Below are 22,993 nucleotides of genomic sequence, written 5' to 3' on the forward strand. Positions count from 1 at the left end.
GGGAGAGAGCCAACAGATAGGAACTCTCCCTCTGTTTCTGTCTCAATTAAATAAAAAATGTTTAAAACAAAAAATAAAGCTGTATTCAAGCACGAGTTATTATCAGCAAACCAAATTGTTACCAGTACTCCAATGACTTTATAAATGACCAAACACTGTATAAAATTATTAAGTTATTTAAACATCTTCCTTAGACTGTTTAATGATATCAACTTGATTTCACAAACAAGAAAATTAGAATCTAAACCATGGTAATGATTTGCAATATAAATACAGTGGGAGACCCACTCCCAACAGAACTTTCAACAGCCACAGTTTTTAAAACAGAAAAAATTAACTTGTGGGCCACAGTAGTAGGGTTGTAGAGATCTGAGGAGTCCTGTGCCCAGCTATCACTGATGTGCAAAGTGAATCATTAAATAAGCCTTGGTAGAAACACAGGACAGGAGTCTGGAGGAAACAAAATTTCTATCAATTTCCGTGAAAAGAACCGAAAGGTTCTTGTCAACATTTGCTGTAACAGCATAAATGCTCATGGTTCCTCCAACACCTACAGCCTGTCAAAGTTTTTCCTAGGTGGACTCACAATTTACACAGAAAATAGATCATACCTTTTGAATCAAAATTTAATTATCCACAATTTTAACTTTTTGTCAACTTTAAATATTTTTGTTTTTAGTACTTCCTCAAACAAAATGTTTTAATGCCATGATTCTTAATTCTAAAAGCTAGGCATTCTAAATTTTTGCTTCCTTTGTGTACCAATAAAACATCGTTAGGATTGGCAAAACCATGCATTTACTTCTCTTTACGGGAGCCAGGTGTAGATGGTAAAATGATCCATTTAAAAGTATAGATCTGGCTAAATATGGATCACTGTCTCACAAGGAAGGTCATGTTCATTATACATCTTAGTAAACTTCCAATATTAGTCCCATAAAATTATAATCTCTCCTTCCGTTACAGTTTTTTGAGGGGCTGGAGCTGTGGTCTATAGGTTAAGCTTCCACCTGCAGTGCTGGCATCCCTATGGGCATCAGGTCAAGTTCTGGCTGTTCCACTTCCAAACTGGCTCCCTGCTAACGTGCCTGGGAAAGCAAGTCTTTGGATCCCTGCAACCATGTGGGAGCCTACAAGAATCTCCAGGCTCCTGACTTTGGACTGAGCATCTCTAGCCGTTGTGGTTATTTGGGGAGTGAACCAGCAAATGAAAGATATTTCTCTCTCCCCTTCTCTGCCTCTTCCTTTCAAATAAAACTAAATAAATCTTTAAAAAGTTTTTTTGACATGACATTTCTGAATATTACGAATACCATCATCTCAGTAGTTCGGCAGTTTATTGCTCAAATCCCCTGCAATCAAAATTAACTGTGTATTGTCTGCCCTCTGAACGATGGTCAGCAGAGCTTTCTTTTCCACTCACTAGCAATAAGGAACAGACACGTTTAAGCCCATAACCATGGTAGATGCTTCTAGGAACACAGCGAGTGTGGACTTACCCACAGGTCATGCTCTGCATAGTCGAAGAGCAGCCACACCTTCCTGTCGCTGTGCGAGAGGAACACCTTCTGCAGGGCGATCACATTGGGATGCTTCAGTTCCCGCAGAAGCTGAATGCAGGAGGACAAGGGCATGATGAACTGCTTACAATGTCAAAACAAAAAATACCCAACATACCATCCTCACAGATCAACATTAAGGTGCCTATCTTTCCGATTGTTTTCCCCATGTGTATGCTTTTATTTTGTAATATGCTTACTTTTTGAATGGACAAATGTTTCTATTTTTTTTTTCATCCTATGTCCACAGTGGGGAGAGGGAGAGGAGGACCACTCCTGGCTATTAAAATATTCCATCAGCACTAAGGCATAGGGGACAGTCATTGGATGACACCTTAGACCACCAATGTGGGGAAGGGTACTTCTAAGAGTGTGACTTGGGTAGTTTTGACAGTTCTGAGATGTTGTTGGCTTCATTGCAAAGGGTTGAGAACATCTTTCCAAAGTCTACTGACTGACCAGGTTTACCTTAATGCATCCACACGCCCAGGAACGTGTACATATACTTACAGGGTATTTAAATCCATGCAAATACAGTACACACTAATTATATCAAAGTAACTGGCATAACTATCACCCCAGAAATGAATCACTTCTTTGTGCTGGAACATTCAAAACTGCTATCAATTTAACTGTTGCCAATCACAGTTATCCTGCTGTGCTAGAAAACATATTTGTCACAATCAGCTGTACTCCTGTACCCATTATCTTCTCTCCATTCTTTCTCCCACAACCTCTGGGCTCTAGGAGCCACTAATCTACTCTCTTCTCTTTGAGATCAATTTCTTAGCTTCCACATTAATGGAGAACACACAGTTTTATCTTTTTCTTGTAATTTATTTAATCTAGTGTAAATTCTTTAGTTCCACTCATGCAGCTATAAATGGCAGAATTTTGTTCATCTTTATAGATGAATAATATTCCAGTATGGGTATATTTTTGTGTGTGTTTTAAAAATGGAATCACAGGGTGGGCATTGCTGTACAGTGGGTTAAGTTATAGCTTGACACACCTACACTTCATATCAGAGTGCTGGTTAAAGTCCCAGCTACTCTGCTTCCAATCCAGTTTTCAGCTACTCCAGCATCTGTGCCTGGGAGTGGTTGTGTACTTGCCACCCACATGGAAGACCTGACTGGAGTTCTGGGTCAGCTCTCATGGTGGTGAGCACTGGGGGAATAAACCAGCTCATGGAAGCTCTTCCTCTGTCTTTCAAACACAATGGACATAAATAATTTTTCTTTTAATTGGGGGAAGATATTTAACAATCCCTGCACTTATCCAATTGGCTCAATTTTTTTTTTTAAATCAGAATACTCAGCAAAAGAGTGACCCTCACAGCTACTGATAAATGTCAGAGCTGAGAAGAGGCTCACAAAGAACAAACTTGTTGAGCTAGACTCGAACAAGGAAGAAAAAAGACAGACTAGATCAGCAAGGGAAAGCTTAGTAACTGGCACAGAACCCATAGTTCCTTGATAAAAATATTTAGCAACAATGATACTAACTGCTCAAGGTCAAAGTTTTATAAATATGTCTGCCTAAGGAATCTTTAACCAGGGTTCAGATTAAGGGAGAGGGAAGCATACTGAGAAGCAATGTGATATTTTCAGTTCTGTGTGTCTCTGAAATGTAAATATCCATAGAAAATACAAAAGGGAATAAAAAGAGTACTTCCATTGAAAAGTTTCTACCTGCAAGATGTTTATACACAAACGTGTCCCTCTCATTTAATCCATGTAACACCAAAGTATGTGCACAAAACCTGAGGTTCAGTGTGAAAAATGTAACTTGATCCAAGTCCAAAAGCCAGAAAGAGAGAGGTTTAGAGAATTTTCAGACTACTTGCCAGCTGCCATATTTCTTAACTGTTTTCTGCCATTGCACCAGCCCCTCTTAACTGTTTTCTTTTTCTTAGAGTTTTTAATCTTATTCTTAATATTGTTTACATAGCTGAGAGGGATGCATGCCCAAGCAAATCTCTGATTAGGGTGGGGAAGGCTGAGGTATGGAGGAAGGTGGACTGGACAAATGTTTCCTTTTTTTTTTTTCTCTCCTGTTTCCCCAGTGGGACAGGAAGTGGGAGCAACTCCTTGCTGTCAAAAAAAGATAGTCATCCCCAGAGATGGGGGCAGTCATTCGATGCTGTCTTAGAGACTCCAACGTGGGGAAGAGTGTTTCAAGGGTGTTACTTGAATGGTTTTGATAGTTCTGAGATATCACTGGCTTCATTACACAAGGGTTGAGAAAATCTTTCCAAGGTCTACTGGCTGACCGAGTTTGCCTTAGTGCAACCACAGGCCCAGTGACATGTTGCAAAACTTGATCAGGAGAGTGTCCAACCTGTTTTGCTTTCCATCCTCCCACAAGGCACTTGACGTCTTCTGCTGGCCTAGATGAGCTGGCTGTCATGCCCCTCGTGTCTATCTAGGCATGCTCTCCATTTGCATGGGCATCAGCAATTGAGGAGGCCCAGTCCTGACACATGTCTTCTAAGGTTGGAACACATATTTGTGATTTTCCCCATGGCCAGGGGTTGAATCCAGGCGTCTAGTTTTGGAGTCCCCTAGGAAACCTCACCTGGGGCGATCTCAGACTTGATTCCTGGGTGGCTGATTTCCTAGTTTTTCGGTTCTATTGGTGTGCCTCTGAATCTCAGCTCCCCTCTGTCACTGACACCTTGACAGCCTTGCTGAAAGTCCTCTACCACCTGAAAGTTGGACATGAGTCTTGGATATGACTCCTGGGTCAGGCGCCCTGCCCATACGCCCTGGACCACAGCTAGGAAGTAAGAACTTGGATGGGCCAGGCTCCACTTGTCCACCTGCCACTTTCTAAAGCCAGCATCAGGGTCCTACCCCATTTCTCATGAAAAGGAGCTCCAGAGAAGACACATGGTTCTCCTGGATGAGGTGTGTGGAGGTGACCTGTGATCATTATGGATCCTGCCTAAGAAATGTCAGCTAATGACGCAATCCAGGAAAGCTGCGCTTTGGAGGGATGCACATCTACATTCAGAGTTGGCTGTTTTCAACAACTCAGTCTCTCTGAGCCAGCTGCACTATTTTAACGACCTCACTGCCACAAGCACCTGGTCCTTGCTCAGAGGCTTCTCCCCAGACACTTGTCACTCTCTATTGGACTCCTTGGCATTATTGACCACAGAGTTTGCCTTTATTGAGGCTCTACCAAAAGTATGTTCACTTTGTAGCCTGATATAGTTGGGAGAGTGAAATTCCACTGTAGCATCTAAACCAGACTACTGGGGCACCAGCCACTAGGAGAGATCCCCAAGATCTGGGCCTCATTTGTCTGGGGGCAAGGAAGTAATATTTAATCAACACCTTTTAAAAAATAATCAGGGCCCGGCACAGTAGCCTACTGGCTAAAGTCCTCACCTTGCACACACCGGGATCCCATGCGAGCACTGGTTTGTATCCCAGCGACCCCACTTCCCATCCAGCTCCCTTCTTCTGGCCTGGGAAAGCAGTAGAGGACACCCAAAGCCTTGGGACCCTGCAATTGGGAGACCTGGAAGAGGCTCCTGGCTTCAGATCAGCGTAGCTCTGGTCGTTGTGGCTGCGTGGGGAGTAAATCATCAGATGGAAGATCTCCCTTTGCCTCTCCTCCTCTCTGTATATCTAACTTTACAATAAAAATAAAAACAAGCCTTAAAAAATCTATTTGCAATAGCTATGGTCTGTTGATCCTTCTATAGAAATTACAAATTAAAATCCTATGTAAAAACACTATTCCCAATAGCTCAACATAGTTACATGACTAAAATGCCAAAAGAACATCCAGGAATACAGGTTGAGATGTTTCTCTATGACTCCTCTTGCTTCTTGGAGGTGGCAGCTGTTATTAGCTGCTTATTAATCATTCCAAGGTTTCTTTATGTGTAAATAAAAGCAATTCACATATTTTTGTCCTCCCTTACTTACATAAAATACAGTACAACAGACAGTACTGCAACTTGCTTTTTTTTTTTTTCATTTTTTCCTTGAAAACCTGGTGATCAGCGAAGCATATCTACACAGCGTAACATACACAGAAATGCTTCTCATCCTTTTTATAGCTACATGGTATTTCTACGTCACCCTTTCTGCTGTGGCAAGCCATACATGACATAAAACAACACCCATTGGACCTTTATGCCTCTAAACATAGTGTCACTATCAATCACACTATAGCTCGGAATTCCTTACAATTCTAGAGGGCAAAGTTTTCTAGTGATTCATGTAGGAAAAAGATTTGCCTTATGATGGGCAAAAAAGTGTTGTCAAAGGTATATCCTTTCAGTTATTTTGCTCTGATCTTATGGGAGCTCTTTCTCAACACTATACATTATAAATACATTTTTAATTGTTTATTTTTATTGAAAAGGCAGATCTGCAGAGAGAAGGAAAGACAGACAGATCTTTTATCCCCAAATGGCTGCAACAGCTGGAGCTAAGCCAGTCTGAAGTCAAGAGCTAGGAGCATCTACCAGGTCTCGCACATGGATACAGGGTCCCAAAGACTTGGCCCATCCTCTGTTGCTCTCCCAGGCCATAAACAAGGAGCCGGATTGGAAGTAGAAGAGCCAGGACACAAACTGGTGCCCATATGGGAAGCTGGTGCTTACAAATGGATGATGACCCATTTGAGCCATTGAGCCAACCTCACATTCTACATATTTAAGGGAGACAGGGATCTCCCAATCACAAGTTTGCTTTCCAAATGCTTGCAACAGCTGAGACAAACTGAAATCAGGAGCCCAGAACTCAATCCAGGTCTCCCACAAGAACAGCGGGAACCCAACTACTTGAGCCATCATTGCTGCCTCTTGGGATGTACATGGTGATTTTTCACTTTAATTCACTTATTAATTTCAGTTTTTCTGACCTATAAATGTATCTGTTCAAAAGGTTCGCCTGAGTGGACTATACTGTTGGCTCAGTTCATCCAATTAATAAGTTAAAGCAAATACATAAAATGGTCCATTTTATATCTGCATGATAGCCACAATTTTACTGTTGAAAGCTATCCTTAATACTCACTGTATTAAGGTAATATTTATAATATTTCTGTACAAATATCTTACTTTGGGGGTGGCTGTTTGGAATGTGCTGGTGTTTTGCATAGCAGATAAAGCCCTGGCCTGCAATGTTGGCATCCTATATGGGGTGCCTGTTCAAGTCCTGGCTGTTCCACTTCTAAGCCAGCTCCCTGCTGCCATACCTGAGAAAGCAGCAGAGGGCCCGGCGCGGTGGCGCAAGTGATTAAAGGTCCTCGCCTTGCACGCCCTGGGATCCCATGTGGGCGCCGGTTCTAATCCCGGCAGCCCCACTTCCCTTCCAGCTCCCTGCCTGTGGCCTGGGAAAGCAGTCAAGGACGGCCCAAAGCTTTGGGAACCTGTACCCGCGTGGGAGACCCAGAAGAGGCTCCTGTCTTCGGATTGGCATAGTATCGGCCCGTTGTGCTCACTTGGGGAGTGAATCATCGGACGGAAGATCTTCCTCTCTGTCTCTCCTCTCTGTATATCCGCCTTTCCAATGAAAAAATAATAAAAATAAATCTTTAAAAAAAAAAAAAAAAAAGAAAGCAGCAGAGCATGGTCTCTGCATCCATGTGAGAGACTCTCATAAATTTTCTGCCTCCTGACTATATTGTGGCCATTTAGGGAATGTATTAATAGCAGAAGGAAGATTTCTCTGTCCAAGTCTGCTTTTCTCTGTAACTCCTTCAAATAAATCTCATAAAAAAATTCCCAGGCCACAAGCAAGGAGCTGGATGGGAAGTGGTGCTTCTGGGATTAGAACCAGCACCCATATGGGATCCCGGCGCGTACAAGGCAAGGACTTTTACCACTACACTATCGCACCGGACCCTCCCTAGTGTCCCTGGGCTAACTTGCCCCAAGTTAATGAATACATATGACTTCCCTAAAGGTAAACTTCAGAGGCTGGCACTAGGGAAAAGCAGGTTGAGCCATTGTCTGTGAAGTGGGCATCAGGTAAAGAGGGTCTCTTTCGAGTCCCTGCTGGTTCAGTTTGGTTCTAGTACCTTGCCAATACACCTGGGAAAAGAGAAGATGGCCCAAGTGCTTGGACCCCCACCTCCACATGGGAGACCCAGATGAAGCTCCTGTTTCTTGGCTTTGACATGGGCCCCTGACCCTTGTGGCCATTTGAGCAGTGAAGATCTCTGTCCCTCTTCCTCTCTACCTCTGCCTTTCAAATAAATAAGTTAATCTTTTCTCAAGTGAACTCTATAAAACTTACAACACTGTTGATTACAGAGGCTGGCATTTGCTCACTCAGACTACTGACTCCTGGTTTACACAATTCACTAAATTCCTTTCTGCTTACAGTTCTAACCACTGTCTTCCCATCTCCTTTGGCATCCACACTAGACAAGAGCATTCAGGTCTTCTGCCCAATTATACTCCCTAAATTGAGTGGACCAAAGGGAACCTCTGCTGGATAGATTCCAATATGAAAAGGCTCCAAAGAAGTGTTACCCCCAAGGCAGAGATGACAATGAGAAATCAGATCCAAAATTGCCTGGGGGGGCAATAGTCAGGCTGATTAATCAAGATAAAGACTCCTAAAAGGGCCCTGGTCTCCTATCTCCACCCACTGCTTGTCATGCAAAGCCTTTTATACAGAGAGGGCCAAAAGGTCCCGGATAGAAGTCAGGCATTCTTGCAACTAGTAGAGAAAAATTAAAGGTTGCTAGGATTGTGAAAGTTGGAATGTTTAACAAGCTTTGTGTAAAGAAGTTGTGACTCTTCCAGAAGGCATGCGGGCCCAGCCTTCAAGCAATTTTAAACTGACTTGCTAACTACGGCCTATAAGACTGCCCAAACCCACAGATCACAAGAGTCCCACAGAGTCCAAGCCACACAGAGTCCAACCCACAGAGTCCAAGCTGCAGCACTGGCCTGGCAGACTGTAGGACGTCCCTGTGTGGCACCTAGACTGCAGCTGGGGAAACAGCCTGTGAAGGACCCCCACCAGAGACTACTGCATCTGTGATGAAGAATTTAAATGGCACACAGAAGACTTCAAGAAGTTCATGGAAAATGAAATTAAGTGTGTTCATTAGAGTGCAAAAACATTTTTAAATCCAGGGACAGTTTGTTTTTAAATTTTATTTGGCAGGCAAGCAGGCAGGCAGCCAGAGACAGAAACAGAATCTTCTGTCCACTGGTTCACTTCCCAAGTGCCCCTAACAGCCAGGGCTGGGCTAGGCAGAAGCAGGACGCCCAGAACTCAATCTGCGTTTCCCATGTGGACGGCAGGAATCCAAGTACCACCGGCCATCATCTGCTGACATGCAGGGTGCACACTAGGAGCCTGACAGCAGTGCAGCGGGGTTTAAACCAGGCTCTCAGACATGAGATGGAGTCGTCCCAAACGGTGGCTTAACTGTTTCCACCAAAGCCCGCCCCTTGGTTGGCATTTTGTGCCTCTGAGGGTGTGAGAGGAACGTGTGTAGTCTCAGCCCAGCTCTGCACTGCTACAGCTTCTCCATATCCACCGTTGGCATGGACCCAGGTGAACACACAGGGTAGTTGCTTGTCCATTCTGGTCACCTTCCAAATGTAGAAGGGAATTCTTTTGATGGAAGTGATATGCTAGGGCAAATTCCCCTAAAACTATGTCCCCCAGGGGTCCAGGTTTCTCCACTGCCCTTTTGTCTAACCATTCTGGTCACTGTCCATGAGTCAGTAAAAAAACAAACAAACAAAAACACAAATCCAGGGCACTGGCTATTGTGGGTACTTGGAGTGTGAACGAGCAGATAGTGTATGTGCATTTGCTTTTCAATAACAAGAAACACAATTAAAAAAAAATGTCAATCACTGGCCTGGCATGATAGTCTCGTGGCTAAAGCCCTTGCCTTGCACGTATTGAGATCCCATTTGGATGCCAGTTCGTGTCCCTGCTGCCCCACTTCCCATCCAGCTCCCGGCTTGTGGCCTGGGAAAGTAGTCAAGGACTACCCAAAGCTCTAGGATCCTGTACCTGTGTGGGAGATCCAGAAGAGGCTCCTGGTTCCTGGCTTCAGATCGGTGCAACACCAGCCATCGTGGCGGGGGGGGGAGGGGAGTGAATCAACAGGCAGAAGTTCTTTCTATCTGTCTCTCTTCCTCTCTTTAAGATTTATTTATTTTTATTGGAAAGTCAGATATACAGAGAATAGGAGAGAGAGAGAGGAAGCTCTTCCATCCAATGAATCACTCCCCAAGTGACTGCAGTTGCCACTGCTGAGCCGATCCAAAGCCAGGAGCCAGGAACTTCCTCCAGGTCTCCCATGCGGGTGCAGAGTCCCAAGGCTTTGGGCCATCCTGAACTGCTTTCCCAGGCCACAGGCAGGGAGCTGGATGGGAAGTGGAGCTGCTGGGATTAGAACCAGCACCCATATGAGATCCCGGCACATTTAAGGCGAGGACTTTAGCCACTAGGCCACACTGCTGGGCCCTATATCTGACTTTCCAATAAAAATAAATAATTTTTTTAAAGGCAGCAATGAAGACTGATCTGTTTTTCAGCAAAAGAGGCAGAGACCACAGATGGCTAGGTATGGGATGGATTCTCTAATGACAAAGCCCTGAGCACGGCCGGCTGGCATCAACCCAGACCGATTGCTACAAATAGGTCTTGACAGGACCCTGCCTGGGGACTGGGCTTTGCTGATCAGTGGGCAAGGTAAATACTCAGAATGATGACACCCAGAAAAGGAGCTGTTACATAGATGTGGAGAGTCAACCACCAATTCTTCAGACCAGGAACAGGCAATACAGCTCTTAAATGTTCACTAACTAACTGAGGAGGACACAGGCATGCAAGGCTGGCTCTCATATCCTCCTGAGCACATGCAGGAGGGCAATGATGACTATTTTTGCAGTTGCAGGTCTAGGGCTGTAGCTGCCACGTGCTGTAAGGAAGGGGCATGTTTGCAAGAACTGCAAATATGTGTTTAAACCCATGCCACTACTCCCAACAGCCGGAAGGGGGTGGGTTGTGTCTGCACCCATATGGGGAGATTAACAGAGAATGCAGCTCTGTAACCTGGTGGTAAAAACACTCCCAGCTCAATCACAGCAGAAGCTGAGGGGGGTGAAGACTACTCCTGCTTTTCAAGCCCGACAGGATACACAACAGAAGCCTGCGAACCTGAGTGGTCTAACCCCAGCAGACAGTCACACAACACGCTGGATTGCAACATAATGGTGACTACCTGCTGCTTCAACTCACACAGTGGGACCCTTCCAGCTGTGTATTATTTTGCCATGAAAAAAAAAAATTCATGTCCAACAATTCATGGTGTTGCAAGACAGTGTTTGGGTTGTCATCCACGGTCCCTTGCTCCTAACTCCCTGCCACAGGCAGGTCACACAAGTTCAGATACGCCGAGGTCCCAAGACCCTCTTCACTTCAGAGGGGACACGCCCATATCCAGCAAGAAAGAATAAAGCTAACAGACAGGCCTTGCCGGCTGTCCCTTAGAGGGACAGTTCTGTGCATGGAGCTTCCTGCAGGGTTGACATACCCTGCTCGTGATAGCCCTTCTAATAAACTGACCAATGTAAAACAAGAAGGACAACAGGGGAATTCAGCTCTGTAGCTTCCAATGGATATAGTAAAAGTTTTTAATTACATGAGGAGAAATTTGCACTAAAAGTTTATGATGTAAAATATACTGTAAAATGTAAAATGATACCTGAACCATATCAAAACAACTAATAGTAAATTTTCTGTGTAAGATTATGTGATTTTTATTTCTTGCTTTTATTTCATTGTTTTACAAGTTTTCTACAATGCACATTTACTCATTATTTAAAAACACACACCCTAAAAAAACAGATTTTTCCCCAGAAATCTACTTGCCAAAACAGGATGCCTCCAGGCTACCTCAGCTTCTTCCTATGTGACTGAGAAGGGTCACAAAGGCAAGGGACAGTTATGCTTTTACTATCCCTAACTATTGGAAAATCAGATTATACCACTGGACTTTAAACTCCTGTTCTTGCAAATATTTGCTCAACATGATACCATACACTACAAATATGCTGTAATCATAGTTACACAGCAGGTAAACAGACCACGAATCTCCTGTGATCCACACCATATGATCATGTCTTCTGTGCCACATACTTACAGTCCAGGAACATGATCCCAGTGGAACCCAAGAATGTTCAGTGGGAGCCAGAGTTGGGGTACAGCAGCTGAGGCCACCACTTGCAATGTTGTCATGCTGTATCAGGCTAAGTACTGACAGCTCTGCTTCAGATCTAGCTCTGTGCTAATGTGCCAAGAAGGCACCAGAGGATGGCTCAAGTCCTATCTGAACTCCTGCCACTCATACAGGAGACTAAGGTAGAATTCCTGGCTCCTGGCTTCCAATCGGTCTCATCCTGGTTGTTGCGGCCATTTGGGGAGTGAGCAGGCAAATAGATCTTTTTTCTGTGTTCCCTCTATCTTTCCTTTATTCTGCTTTGTAAATTTTGTATATTTATGTATTATGATTATTCAATGGCATGCCAGTATTTTACCTGACAGCATTCAAAGCATCTAGGACAATTTTTACTGTCATAAACATAATAACTTGAAGTTAGAAACCAAAACATTTCCTTTAAAGCACTACTTAGGATTCTGGCTCAATTTGTGGAATCTTATGCCAGAATAAAAATCTCAGAATCTATTTGTATTTTTATGCACACAACCACCTTCCTTTTCGTTCTCCATCTCTGTTCTCCGGGTCTCTGATGCCCCCAGGGATCCCACATTTCCTTTTCATGACTATTATGAATGGAAAGATCTTCTTCAATAACTTCAATAAGTCATTTATCTCAAAGTAAACCCAATCCTCTATTCATGTTCGATCGCTTTAAAGTGACAATATGCTGCATTTGACTGTCCATGTTTCCACTTGGTAAGAACAGTGTCGATGACTTTATTTTTAGAAAGCACTTTGTCTACCATTTTTCAAAATGTAGATTACTTCTCTGCCTTACCAAAGAAGCAGTATATTTAAAGGCAAATTAGAGGATATGTCAGATTCCAAAACTTCCCTATATTTTGGATCAAATTGTAATTTAAGAATTGGCATCTTGAAATATGACATTTTCTCAGGATGACTTTTGGAAGCTGGTACAGAAGATGCATTGTAACCTTCCAGTAGGTGGCACTCAAACTCTGAAAAGGGGGGTCTACAAAGACAGTAACCCAGCCCTTGTTCAAAGTGCCCTTACATTTATTTTCCTTTACTGCTTTATTTTATTTATTTATTTATTTACTTACTTATTTATTGGAAAGGCAGATATACACAGAGGAGAGACAGAGAGGAAGATCTTCCATCTGATGATTCACTCCCCCAAGTGGCTGCAACAGCTGGTGCTGTGCCAATCCGAAGCCAGGAACCAGAAACTTCTTTCCGGGTCTCCCACTTGGGTGCAGGGTCCCAATGCTCTGGGCCATCCTCGACTGCTTTCCCAGGCTACAAACGTGGAGCTGCTGGGATTAGAACCGGCGCCCATATGGGATCCCGGTGCGTTCAAGGCAAGAACTTTAGCCACTAGGCCATGGCACCTGGCCCTACTGTTTTATTTTCCTTTAGTGAAACTGTTTAGTTTAAGGTCACAGTTGCTGCTGCTGCTGTAAGTGAACAGCAGACCAGTCAGAGATAGCAGCAGTCAAAGGTACCTGTTAGTGAGAAACAGGCTGCATGATGCAGCACTGTGCTCCAAAGTGCTGGAAACACTCCTTTAGTAGATACTAAAATGATATTTGTATATAAAAGTTACTTCTCTCTCAATTTTGCAGTAAACAATTTCTCTGCCTTCAAGTTTTACATGTACTTAGACTAGTAGCAATACCTGGAGCCAAGCGAGGTCTGTGGCGTGGGCAGTGAAGCCATCAGGACAACTGCACCCCACACCTGAACGCCTGGATTCCAGCCAAGGCTCCATTTCTGATCCAGCTCCCTGCTAATGTGCTCCTTGTGGGGCAGCAGATGATGCTTCTAGAACTGGCCCTGCCACCCACGTAGGAGGCCTGGACTCAATTTCAGGTGTTTGGTTTCAGCCTGGCCCAGCTCTGGCTGTTACAGGCATCATCTGGGAAATAAACTAGAAAATGAAAGCTCTTCCTCTTTGTCTTTCAAATTATAACTGATTATCTTTTCAAAAAGAAATTTGCATGTTCTTAACTATAACAGCATATATATTTTTAAATAACAACATTTAGTATTTCATGTAACATTCCATATATGAAAACTGAAAGTGTTTCTTGTCAATCATGGCACTCTGAATATAGGTTTTGTTTGTTCGTTTAGTTCAAGCAAAGGGTTTTATTAGGGGAGACAGATCACTTGGCAGGAGATAGTCAGGGATCACTTCCACATGGCCGGGTAACCAAGCTAGGAAAACTGCCATCCAGTGAATAGATTAAGTTTAAAGATGACAAAATGAAACAGATGTAAACCAAAATAAGAAATTTACAAAGTAAAATTTAATTACTTGGGATTCTCAAGGGTGTTCTAGCTCATTTTCTGATCCACTGAGGGGTAATTAAAAAAAATCTTTTCTTGCAACCCTTTGCTGAAACCCTTTCTACCATCACAATTAAATGTATCTGACTACCATCACAAACTAAACCTGTCTGACTCTGGGCATGCATTTAGCGCCTTGGGGTTTCAGTAAATAAACTAACATGTTTATCTCATCTTACATATCCTTTTCTCTCCTTGAAGTAGAAACATGGGAAAAAACTAACTTAAGATTCCTGATTGGATCCCAGATTTAAAAAGAGGGGGGAGGAGTGCTGTTTTATTCTCAAAATATTCGGTCCTTAGTCCTCCAATCCTCCACTTTGCAGCTTTTCTTCCTCTCCAGCTCATGCACCTGTATTTTAATTTCTGCCTCAGTGAAGAATCTCAAATCTTAATCTGCAGCCCTAACTTCACTCCTAAACTGACACAAATTTTCAACTAGGTATATACATATCTACATGAAATTCCCACTGTTCCTCAAAAGCCTCAACTGCAAAATGCCCCCTGACCAGCTGTATCTTCCTTGATTTTGTCCACAACACCAGTCATTCCTAATCATCAAGGCAGAATCAAAACCATCAGTGTTCTGTCACCAGGTGCTACATACTCTGCCTCTTAAATATTACAAACTGCCACTATGATCATTAAACGTGCTGTCTTTAAAGAACCTCATCATCTTCTTTGCTGGATTAGGGGCCACATGTCTCACAGAAAAGATTGATTTATCACTTCTAAGAAGCCTTGCTGGAGCCGGTGCTACGGCATAGCACAGCCGGCCACTCATATGGACGCTAGTTCAAATACCAGCTTCAAGATCGCACAGTGCAGGGACCATGATGCTCACGTCTGTGTTGCCATTTTCTTGTCACAGCCACACACGAGGTGTTCAACAATGCTGACTGAATCAACGATGAGAATTTCCATCTCTTTTCATGTAACACACATGTCGATATCAAAATGTCTCTCCCACTCCAAAGTCCTAAATAAATGTCTTCAAAACTGCAAGCTCTAAATAAAACATTCAAAACTCTCCACTCCAAAAGTCAAAATTTTCCCCCGCCAAAAAAAAAACATATATTATATAAAAAACTCTTTCCCCTGCAAAAGAACATTTATATATATATGTGTGTATATATATATGTATATATATATATGAATGAGCTTGTGAGACCCAAGATAAAAGCATAAAAGATAAAACCATGCTGTAAAGATTTTAGCAACAATAACAAAAAGGCATTGCGGGTAAGATCCAAATTGAAAACCAGTGGGCTTTGCTCTGCCAACGCTAAATGGATGGCCTTTCCCTTCAAGGTACTCTCTGGGCAATCAACATATATGGCTCCCAGGTTTTCCACCACATGGAACTCTGCTCACCATCTCCCACAAAACCTTGCCTTTGTACCTGGAAATGGAGCAGAGCCAAGATAGAAAATACCCATCAGACAGTTCAGGATGGGCAATGCACTGTAGCAGGTAAAGCTACCACTGGCGACACCGGCATCCTGCACAGGTGCCAATTCAAGTCCAGGCTGACCCATTTCCAAACCAGCTTCCCACCAACATTCCTGGGAAAGCAGTGGAAGACACCCTGCGAGCTTTAGGTTCCTGCCGTCCACATGGGAGACCCAGATGAAGCTGCTGGTTTCACCCTGACCCAACCCTGGCTGCTGCAGCAACTCAGAGAGTAAACCAATATATGGAAGATCTCGTCCTCTCTCTGTGTAACTCTTTCAAATAAATAAATAAAAATCTTTAAAAATAAGTACAAATCTAAATTCAGTAGTAAACATTTAATTACCCAATATATATGACACACACAGGAGCCTGAGGGCATTTATGGCTTAATAAGAACTAGTGAGGAAACAGGCATTGAAAATATTACATGTGAAAATTTCAAAGTACAGTCACGATACACAATGTGCATACAATAAAGTCAATATAATCTACAAAATCCGAGGTGTTCCTAATAAAGTATGCCTTGCTATAAAGAAGAAAAAGGGCCCAGCACGATGGCCTAGTGGCTCAAGTCCTCACTTTGAAACCGCCGGGATCCCATATGGGCGCCGGTTCTAATCCTGGTGGTCCCACTTCCCATCCAGCTCCCTGCTTGTGGCCTGGGAAGGCAGTTGAGGACAGCCCAAGGCCTTCGGACCCTGAACCCATGTGGGAGACCCAGAAGAGGTTCTAGGTTCCTGGCTTTGGATTGGCTCAGCTCCAGCCATTGCAGCTGCTAGGGGAGTGAACCATCAAACAGGATCTTCTCTCTGTCTCTTCTCTGTATATCTGCCTTTCCAAAAGAATAAATAAAATAAATAATAAAAGAGAAAACAATTATAGAGTATCAATCAGCAAAATCAGGCACTAGCAGGTGTTCTCATCATTTTCTCAATACACAGATTCGAAGTCCTTCACTATTCACCTTCCGGGATCAAATATCAAATGAAATGCTTACTTCACTGTATATGAGAGGGCAGATTTAACATCACCATATGATACAGTACATCTATTTTTTTTCAATACAAATAAAACTAGCTAAGACTTAGCACAATGCAGAAACCCAGCAATTTTTGGTTAATCAATAAATGAAAGCATAGTACAATAACTGATTTTTCAAATATGTGTATTAGATGATTTTTATTCCATGGTAGGAAAATACTTCTTTCAAACTGTTAAAATCTTACATCAAGGAAAAAGTTTCAAACAAAATCAAACGGAGATTTCTCAAGAAAATTAATCTTCAGTCTAAAAAATAAAGTGAGGCTGCCAAGGTGGTATAGCAAGCTAATATTCCACCTGTGGCACTGACACCCCATGGACACTGGTTTGAATCTGGCTGCTCCACTTCCCAATCAGCTCCTGACCGATGGCCTTGGAAGGCAGCAGATGATGACCCAAGGCCTGAGCTAAGCATCCATGCGGGAGACCTTGAGGAGGCTCCTGGTTCCCAGGTACAGACCTGTGCGACCTTGAAAATCGTGGCCATTTGGGAAGTAAATTAGTGGATGAATGACCTTATTGTCTCTCCCTTTCTCTCCCTGTAATTCTGACTTTCAGGCAAAATAAATAAATCTTAACAATAAAATGCTCAAACTTGGTATTTGATTAGTTAAATAAGGTTATAATTTTATTCTACATGGTTATACATATTTTCATTTTTTAATGTTTATTTTTATTGGAAAGGCAGATTTTAAGAAAGAAAACAGAAAGATCTTCCATCTGCTGGCTTACTCCCCAAGTGGACCCAATGGCGGAGCTGAGCCTTTCCGAAGCCAGGAGCCAGGAGCTTCTTCCGGGTCTCCCATGTGGATGCAGGGGCCCAAGGCTTTGGACTGTCCTCTACTGCTTTCCCAGGCCACAAGAAGGGAAGTGGAACAGCCAGGACACAAATTGTCATCTATATGGGATCTGTTTAAGGCAAGGATTTTACTACTGGGTCATCACACTGAGCCCATGTTGCTGTATTCTAGCTAAATTTTATTTCAGTTTAATCTCAAACTAGTTGATTTTACACCTAACCTTACCTTTATTTATACCCCTAAACACAGAGATTGCGGTTTTTACTTTTATTAAGCAGACACGAAGGTGAAATTCATCTTTGTTCTCTGCACAAATTGTTTCTAATGGTTTTGGTTAATAAGATTAACTGTTAATGGCTAAATTACCAGTACCGAAGAGTTAACATATTTCAGGTCAGCACATTTCTAGAGAAGATAAACACAGTTTAGTCACAATTTAAAGTAGCCACTTATTACTGCTGAAGACCTTGCAAGAACTTTAACAGTAGTACTAAGGAAAGCATCAATTGACCCAAATACAATCCAGCTAATGTCTCCTGTATTGTTTCCATTAAACAGAAATCTACTTCCTGCCCACTCTGCTAGGAGACCTTTGTGTGAATTGTGAGGAAGCACAGAGGGGGTGAACACCAAAATGAAAGCAGATTTCTTGCATCTTAAGCATTTGCCACATTTAATCAATAAGCTCTAAAAATAATATTTCTGCTATGGCCACTTTGATGTGAATGAAAACCTAGAAATAACTAAATCATAATAATAAAAATAATTCATTACACTATAGCTTCCAATAATTATGTATTTAGCAGTGTAAACATATAAAAACAATATTAGGGCCCGGCGCGGTGGCACAAGTGGTTAAAGGTCCTCGCCTTGCACGCCCGGGATCCCATATGGGCGCCGGTTCTAATCCCGGCAGCCCCGCTTCCCTTCCAGCTCCCTGCTTGTGGCCTGGGAAAGCAGTCGAGGACGGCCCAAGGCTTTGGGAACCTGCACCCGCGTGGGAGACCCGGAAGAGGCTCCTGGCTTCGGATCGGCGTAGTATCGACCCGTTGCGCTCACTTGGGGAGTGAATCATCGGATGGAAGATCTTTCTCTCTGTCTCTCCTCTCTGTATATCCGCCTTTCCAATAACAAAATAATAAAAAATAAATCTTTAAAAAAAAAAAACAATATTAAAGTAAACTTTCTTTGGGTAATTTTTTAGAAAGATTATTCCTTGTTATTAGAAAGGCAGATTTGTACAGAAAAGGAAAAACAGATAGAAAAGTCTTCAATTCACAGTTCATTCCCCAAATGGATGCTGAGGCCGGGGCCTCATCAGTCAGAAACCAGGAGCTTCTTCCTGGTCTCCCACGTGGGTGTAGGGTCCCAAGGCTTTGGGCCATCCTCCACTTCTTTCCCAGGCTACAACTACAACAAGGAAACTGGATGGGAGGTGTTACAGCCAGGACAGGAACTAGTGCCCATATGGGATCCCGGCGCTTTCAAGGTAGAGCATTAGCCAGTTGAGGCTATGTGGCAGCCCCTTGTTGATCTTTTCAAACCCTGATATTTAATATCTACTCAGAGCTGTTTGAAAAATTATATACACATAAAACTCTATCTCTCTAAAGTCTTATCTTTGAAATGCTCTTCACCAGTGTAAGAGACTGTCACAACCTTCAGTACATTTCAAATAAGCCCACACCCAATATGACAAAAGCTCTTTTTAAATAAAATACACAGTTAAAGTGCATAAATTTGAATACAGAACTATCACATACAGAAAATAAATCTCAAGGATCAATGACAAAACTGGAAACAGCATCTAATCATAAGACAGCAAAAGGTAATTTACTTGATTATAATGTTTATGAATGAAGAAAGGAAACTACTTGATAGTTTAGCGGGAAGAGAATATGAACAAATATTGCATGAGAATACATAAAAAACAGCCAAACACAATGTGATAATGACTCCTTCGTTAAGAATGCAAATTAAAACACTGGAGAGTTTTTCATTGTTTTATACAGAGAAAAACTTTAAAACTCAATGGTGTCTAAATGGCAACAGTGAGAAACTGGTGGGCTTCACACAAAGGCTCATTTAGCTAATTCTACACCCCTAAGAACCAAGATCCCTTACAGCGCTGGCCCATGCTCCACTTCTCATCCAGCTCCATGCTTGTCACCTGAGAAAGTAGTGAAGGGTGGCTCAAGGCCTTGGGACCCTGCTCCTGTATAGGAGACCCAGAAAAAGCTTCTGGTTAATGGTTTTACATAGGCACAGGTTCAGCCATTGCAGCCACTGAAGAGACTGAACCAGCAGATGGAACATCTTTCTCTCTGTCCTTTTTGCTGTAACTCTGCCTTTCCACTAACAATAAATAAACATTATTGTTAAGAAAAGGCCCAGTCCATTAAAGGAATATTACATAACCACTAAAAAGAATGTTGTAAGAATAGAGGGCCCGGCTTGATGGCCCAGTGACTAAAATCCTCGCCTTGCATGCACCAGGATCCCATATGGGCACCGGTTCTAATCCCAGCAGCCCTGCTTCCCATCCAGCTCCCTGCCTGTGGCCTGGAAAAGCAGTCAAGGACAGCCCAGAGCCTTGGGATCCTGCACCATGTGGGAGACTTGGAAAAGGCTCCAGCTTCCTGGCTTCAGATCAGCTCAGCTCTGGCTATTGTGGTGGCTTGGGGAGCGAATCAACAGATGGAAGATCTTCCAGTCTCTCCTCCTCTCTGTACATCTGACTTTGTGATTAAAAATTAAAAAAAAAAAAAAGAATAGGATACACCTGTACTATTAATATGTACTATTAATACTAAGGAAGAATAGAAAGTGATAAGGATGGGTCATAATGCATCGGTGGTATTTTTTAAAGATACATATACTGTGGTACATACATAAAAAAAGCTCCCCTGAGGAGAGGGAGAGAAGACAGTACTGACATGGACATAACAGTAAAGACAGAAAAAAGAGAGATGAATACTGGGGTAAGGCAGAATCAACAGAAGTTGTACCCAAAAAGACATGATCAAGAGATCAAGCAAAACACTGAAGATCTGAGGTGGGGGAAACTTCTCTGGCAGCAGACACGAGTGTGAGATGTTTGCAGGGTGCAGAGATGCTGGGCCTCATTTTCTGGATCGGAAGCACAAGTACACGTTACACGCTTGGGAGCCATCAGCCCCCCCACCCGCAGCAATTTGACATAGGAGGGCAGTTACTGGAGGTCTCTGGGGAAACATGGACACTGAGGCATCTGAAAAAGAACAGGGAAACAGGACCACATCGATTCAAAATACATGCTCCAGGACATAGCAGCTGCCTCCATTCAGGAGGCGATGCTGCTAGGAAAACCAGGAGAAGCTTCCTTCCTCCCCCAGGGGAGGAGAGAGACCAAGCATCTGCTGGATTTGCCCCCTTGCTCTGTCAGTCTGTCTTTCCAAATGCAGTATTTTTAAAAGTGAAGGAACTGCTAAGTTCCCCACAGAGAGACAACACACCTGTCCTGCTCCTTGTTACTTGTGGCACTAAGACCAAGGCTAGCATGTGTGGGCACTTGATGTGTTTTAGGAAGCAAAGGCCGCTTGCACCAGAAACAGCTGCCCTTGAAAGCTGATGGTAAAGAGAAGCCAGTTTGCTTCTCTTCTGTATTGCTTTGTTTTGCTTTATTGTAACAACAGTAACTCAACATTCATAAATATGTAATCAGAAGAATCCATGGAAAAAAGAGAGAAAGCAAACACCTGCTCAGATCTCAGACAGGACTCTTCTCAGAGCTAGTCACTAATTTTGGCACAAATGAATATCCAATTGAACAACTGGAATTTCTTAAAAATGACTAGGGGGAAAAACAAGCAACACAGGATTACAACACAAAACCGGACGACCTCCTCATGTGCAAGTGAGTATAGTCAGCACTATTACACCACTGCCATCTTTTCCCCAGCTTCCTTCTTTTCCTCAATTCCAAAGTCACAAATCTAAAACTATGATGAAAAGCCACTGTGGACATCAGAAGCAGGGCAGGGTAGGGCAGCGAGGTGGGGCCAGAGCTAAGCAGCAGCAGTACCTAAGGATCCTTCAAGAAAGGTTTTTCTAAATCAGTCTGCAGTGTAATTTCAGGTGTCAACATGGTGTGATGGTAAGATCCACATCATTAAAGAAAACAAACTAGCCAATACACAGTGGATAAGGTGTTGCTTGGGATGCCCGAACCTCCTGGGAGAGTGTTTGTGTTCGAGTTCCGGCACCTCTGCTTCCGATCCAGCTTCCTGCTAATGCTCCCTCTAGACAGCAGGAACCTGCTCAGGAACCTGCTACCCACTCGGCAGACTCAGGTGGAAGTTCCTGTTGTGGGTATTCTGGATGCGAAGCAAAGATCACACACTCTGTATTTCCTGCTAGTCCACACTCTGCCTTTCAAAGTAGATGAAAAAATAAACACTAAAAAAAAATTTTTTTTAAAGAAACAAATTCCCATGCGCCACAACACCTGGTTTCAAAATCCAGAGAATCTTACTAATACGAGCAGTTATTTAAAGGGTATGGTCAGGCCCAAGAGGACTGTCTCAGCAGTTTCTCTTACCCTAAAAATATTTCTCAAAGTATCAACGCTGAAACTTCTTGGCCTGCTTCTCCTGCACTCCCCTGGCCTGGCTCTGCCTCCCACCCGGCCGCCACAGGCACCAGCTCTCCTAGTGACCAGTGCTGCAGCGCTGCCAGAAAGGCCTCCCTACCTTGTAGAGCCTTTTCTTGATGACCCCTTTCCAACTCTCCCTGCCCACTGCCCCTGTGCTCTCAAATCACAACCTTTGTGGGACATGCTGTGGGCACTGCCTTCTACACACCCTTGGAACAGCCAAAGGTTTCAGCAGTAGGCTTGCTTCCCTGATAGACTGCATTTCAGAACTATAGCCTTCTTTACTTTCTAAAGATGTATTTGTGTGTGTGTATGTATTTATTCGTTTATTTGTTTGAAAGGCAAAGTTACATACACAAAGAGAGAGATTCAGAGAGCAAGCAAGCAAAAGAGCTAGGCCAAGCTGAAGCTAGATGCCAGGAGCTTCATCTATGTCTCCTACATGGGTGCAGGGGCCCAAGTATTTGGGTCATCTTCTACTGCTTTCTCAGGTACACTATCAGGGAACTGGATTGGAAGTGGAGCAGCTGGGACTTGAACAGGAGCCCATATGGGATGCAACTTAACCCACAATTCCACAATGACAGCCCCTGAGACCTTTTGTCATCAATCAACTTAGCCTCCAGAGCTTAGAAAACAACACATAACATGAACTGTAAGCAATGGGAAATATAGAAGACTGCTGCCAAAAAAAAAAAAAAAAAAAAAAATCTTACTGGCATGATAGCATAATGGTTAAGGTCCTCACCTTGAACGTGCCGGGATCCCACATGGGTGCTAGTTCTAATCCCAGCTGTTCTACTTCCCATCCAGCTCCCTGCTTGTGGCCTAGGAAAGCAGTTGAGAGTGACCCAGGGCCTTGGGACCCTGCACCCGCGTGGGAGACCCAGAAAGAAGTTCCAGGCTCCTGGGTTTGGATCGGCACAGCACCAGCTATTGTGGCCACTTGGGGAGTGAATCAT

At 43.2% G+C, this 22,993-nt stretch overlaps 1 protein-coding gene across 5 annotated transcripts in view; it reads right to left on the minus strand.

Moving 5' to 3' along the window:
* CDK19 (cyclin dependent kinase 19) overlaps positions 1-22,993 on the minus strand; it is a 166,284-nt gene that overhangs the window by 49,636 nt on the left and 93,655 nt on the right. For 4 of the 5 annotated variants that reach the window (XM_040983886.1, XM_040983884.1, XM_040983883.1 and 1 more), the window contains exon 3: positions 1,500-1,610. In XM_040983886.1, coding sequence (XP_040839820.1) covers positions 1,500-1,610 — 111 coding nt within the window. Of the gene's footprint in view, positions 1-1,499; positions 1,623-22,993 lie in introns of those variants that run through there. The other variant, XM_040983888.1, reaches the window with a different exon arrangement.

The sequence above is a fragment of the Ochotona curzoniae genome, unplaced genomic scaffold, assembly GCF_017591425.1.
Source record: "Ochotona curzoniae isolate NIBS_2020 unplaced genomic scaffold, NIBS_Ocur_1.0 contig_3819, whole genome shotgun sequence".
NCBI classification, from domain to species: Eukaryota; Metazoa; Chordata; class Mammalia; order Lagomorpha; family Ochotonidae; genus Ochotona; species Ochotona curzoniae.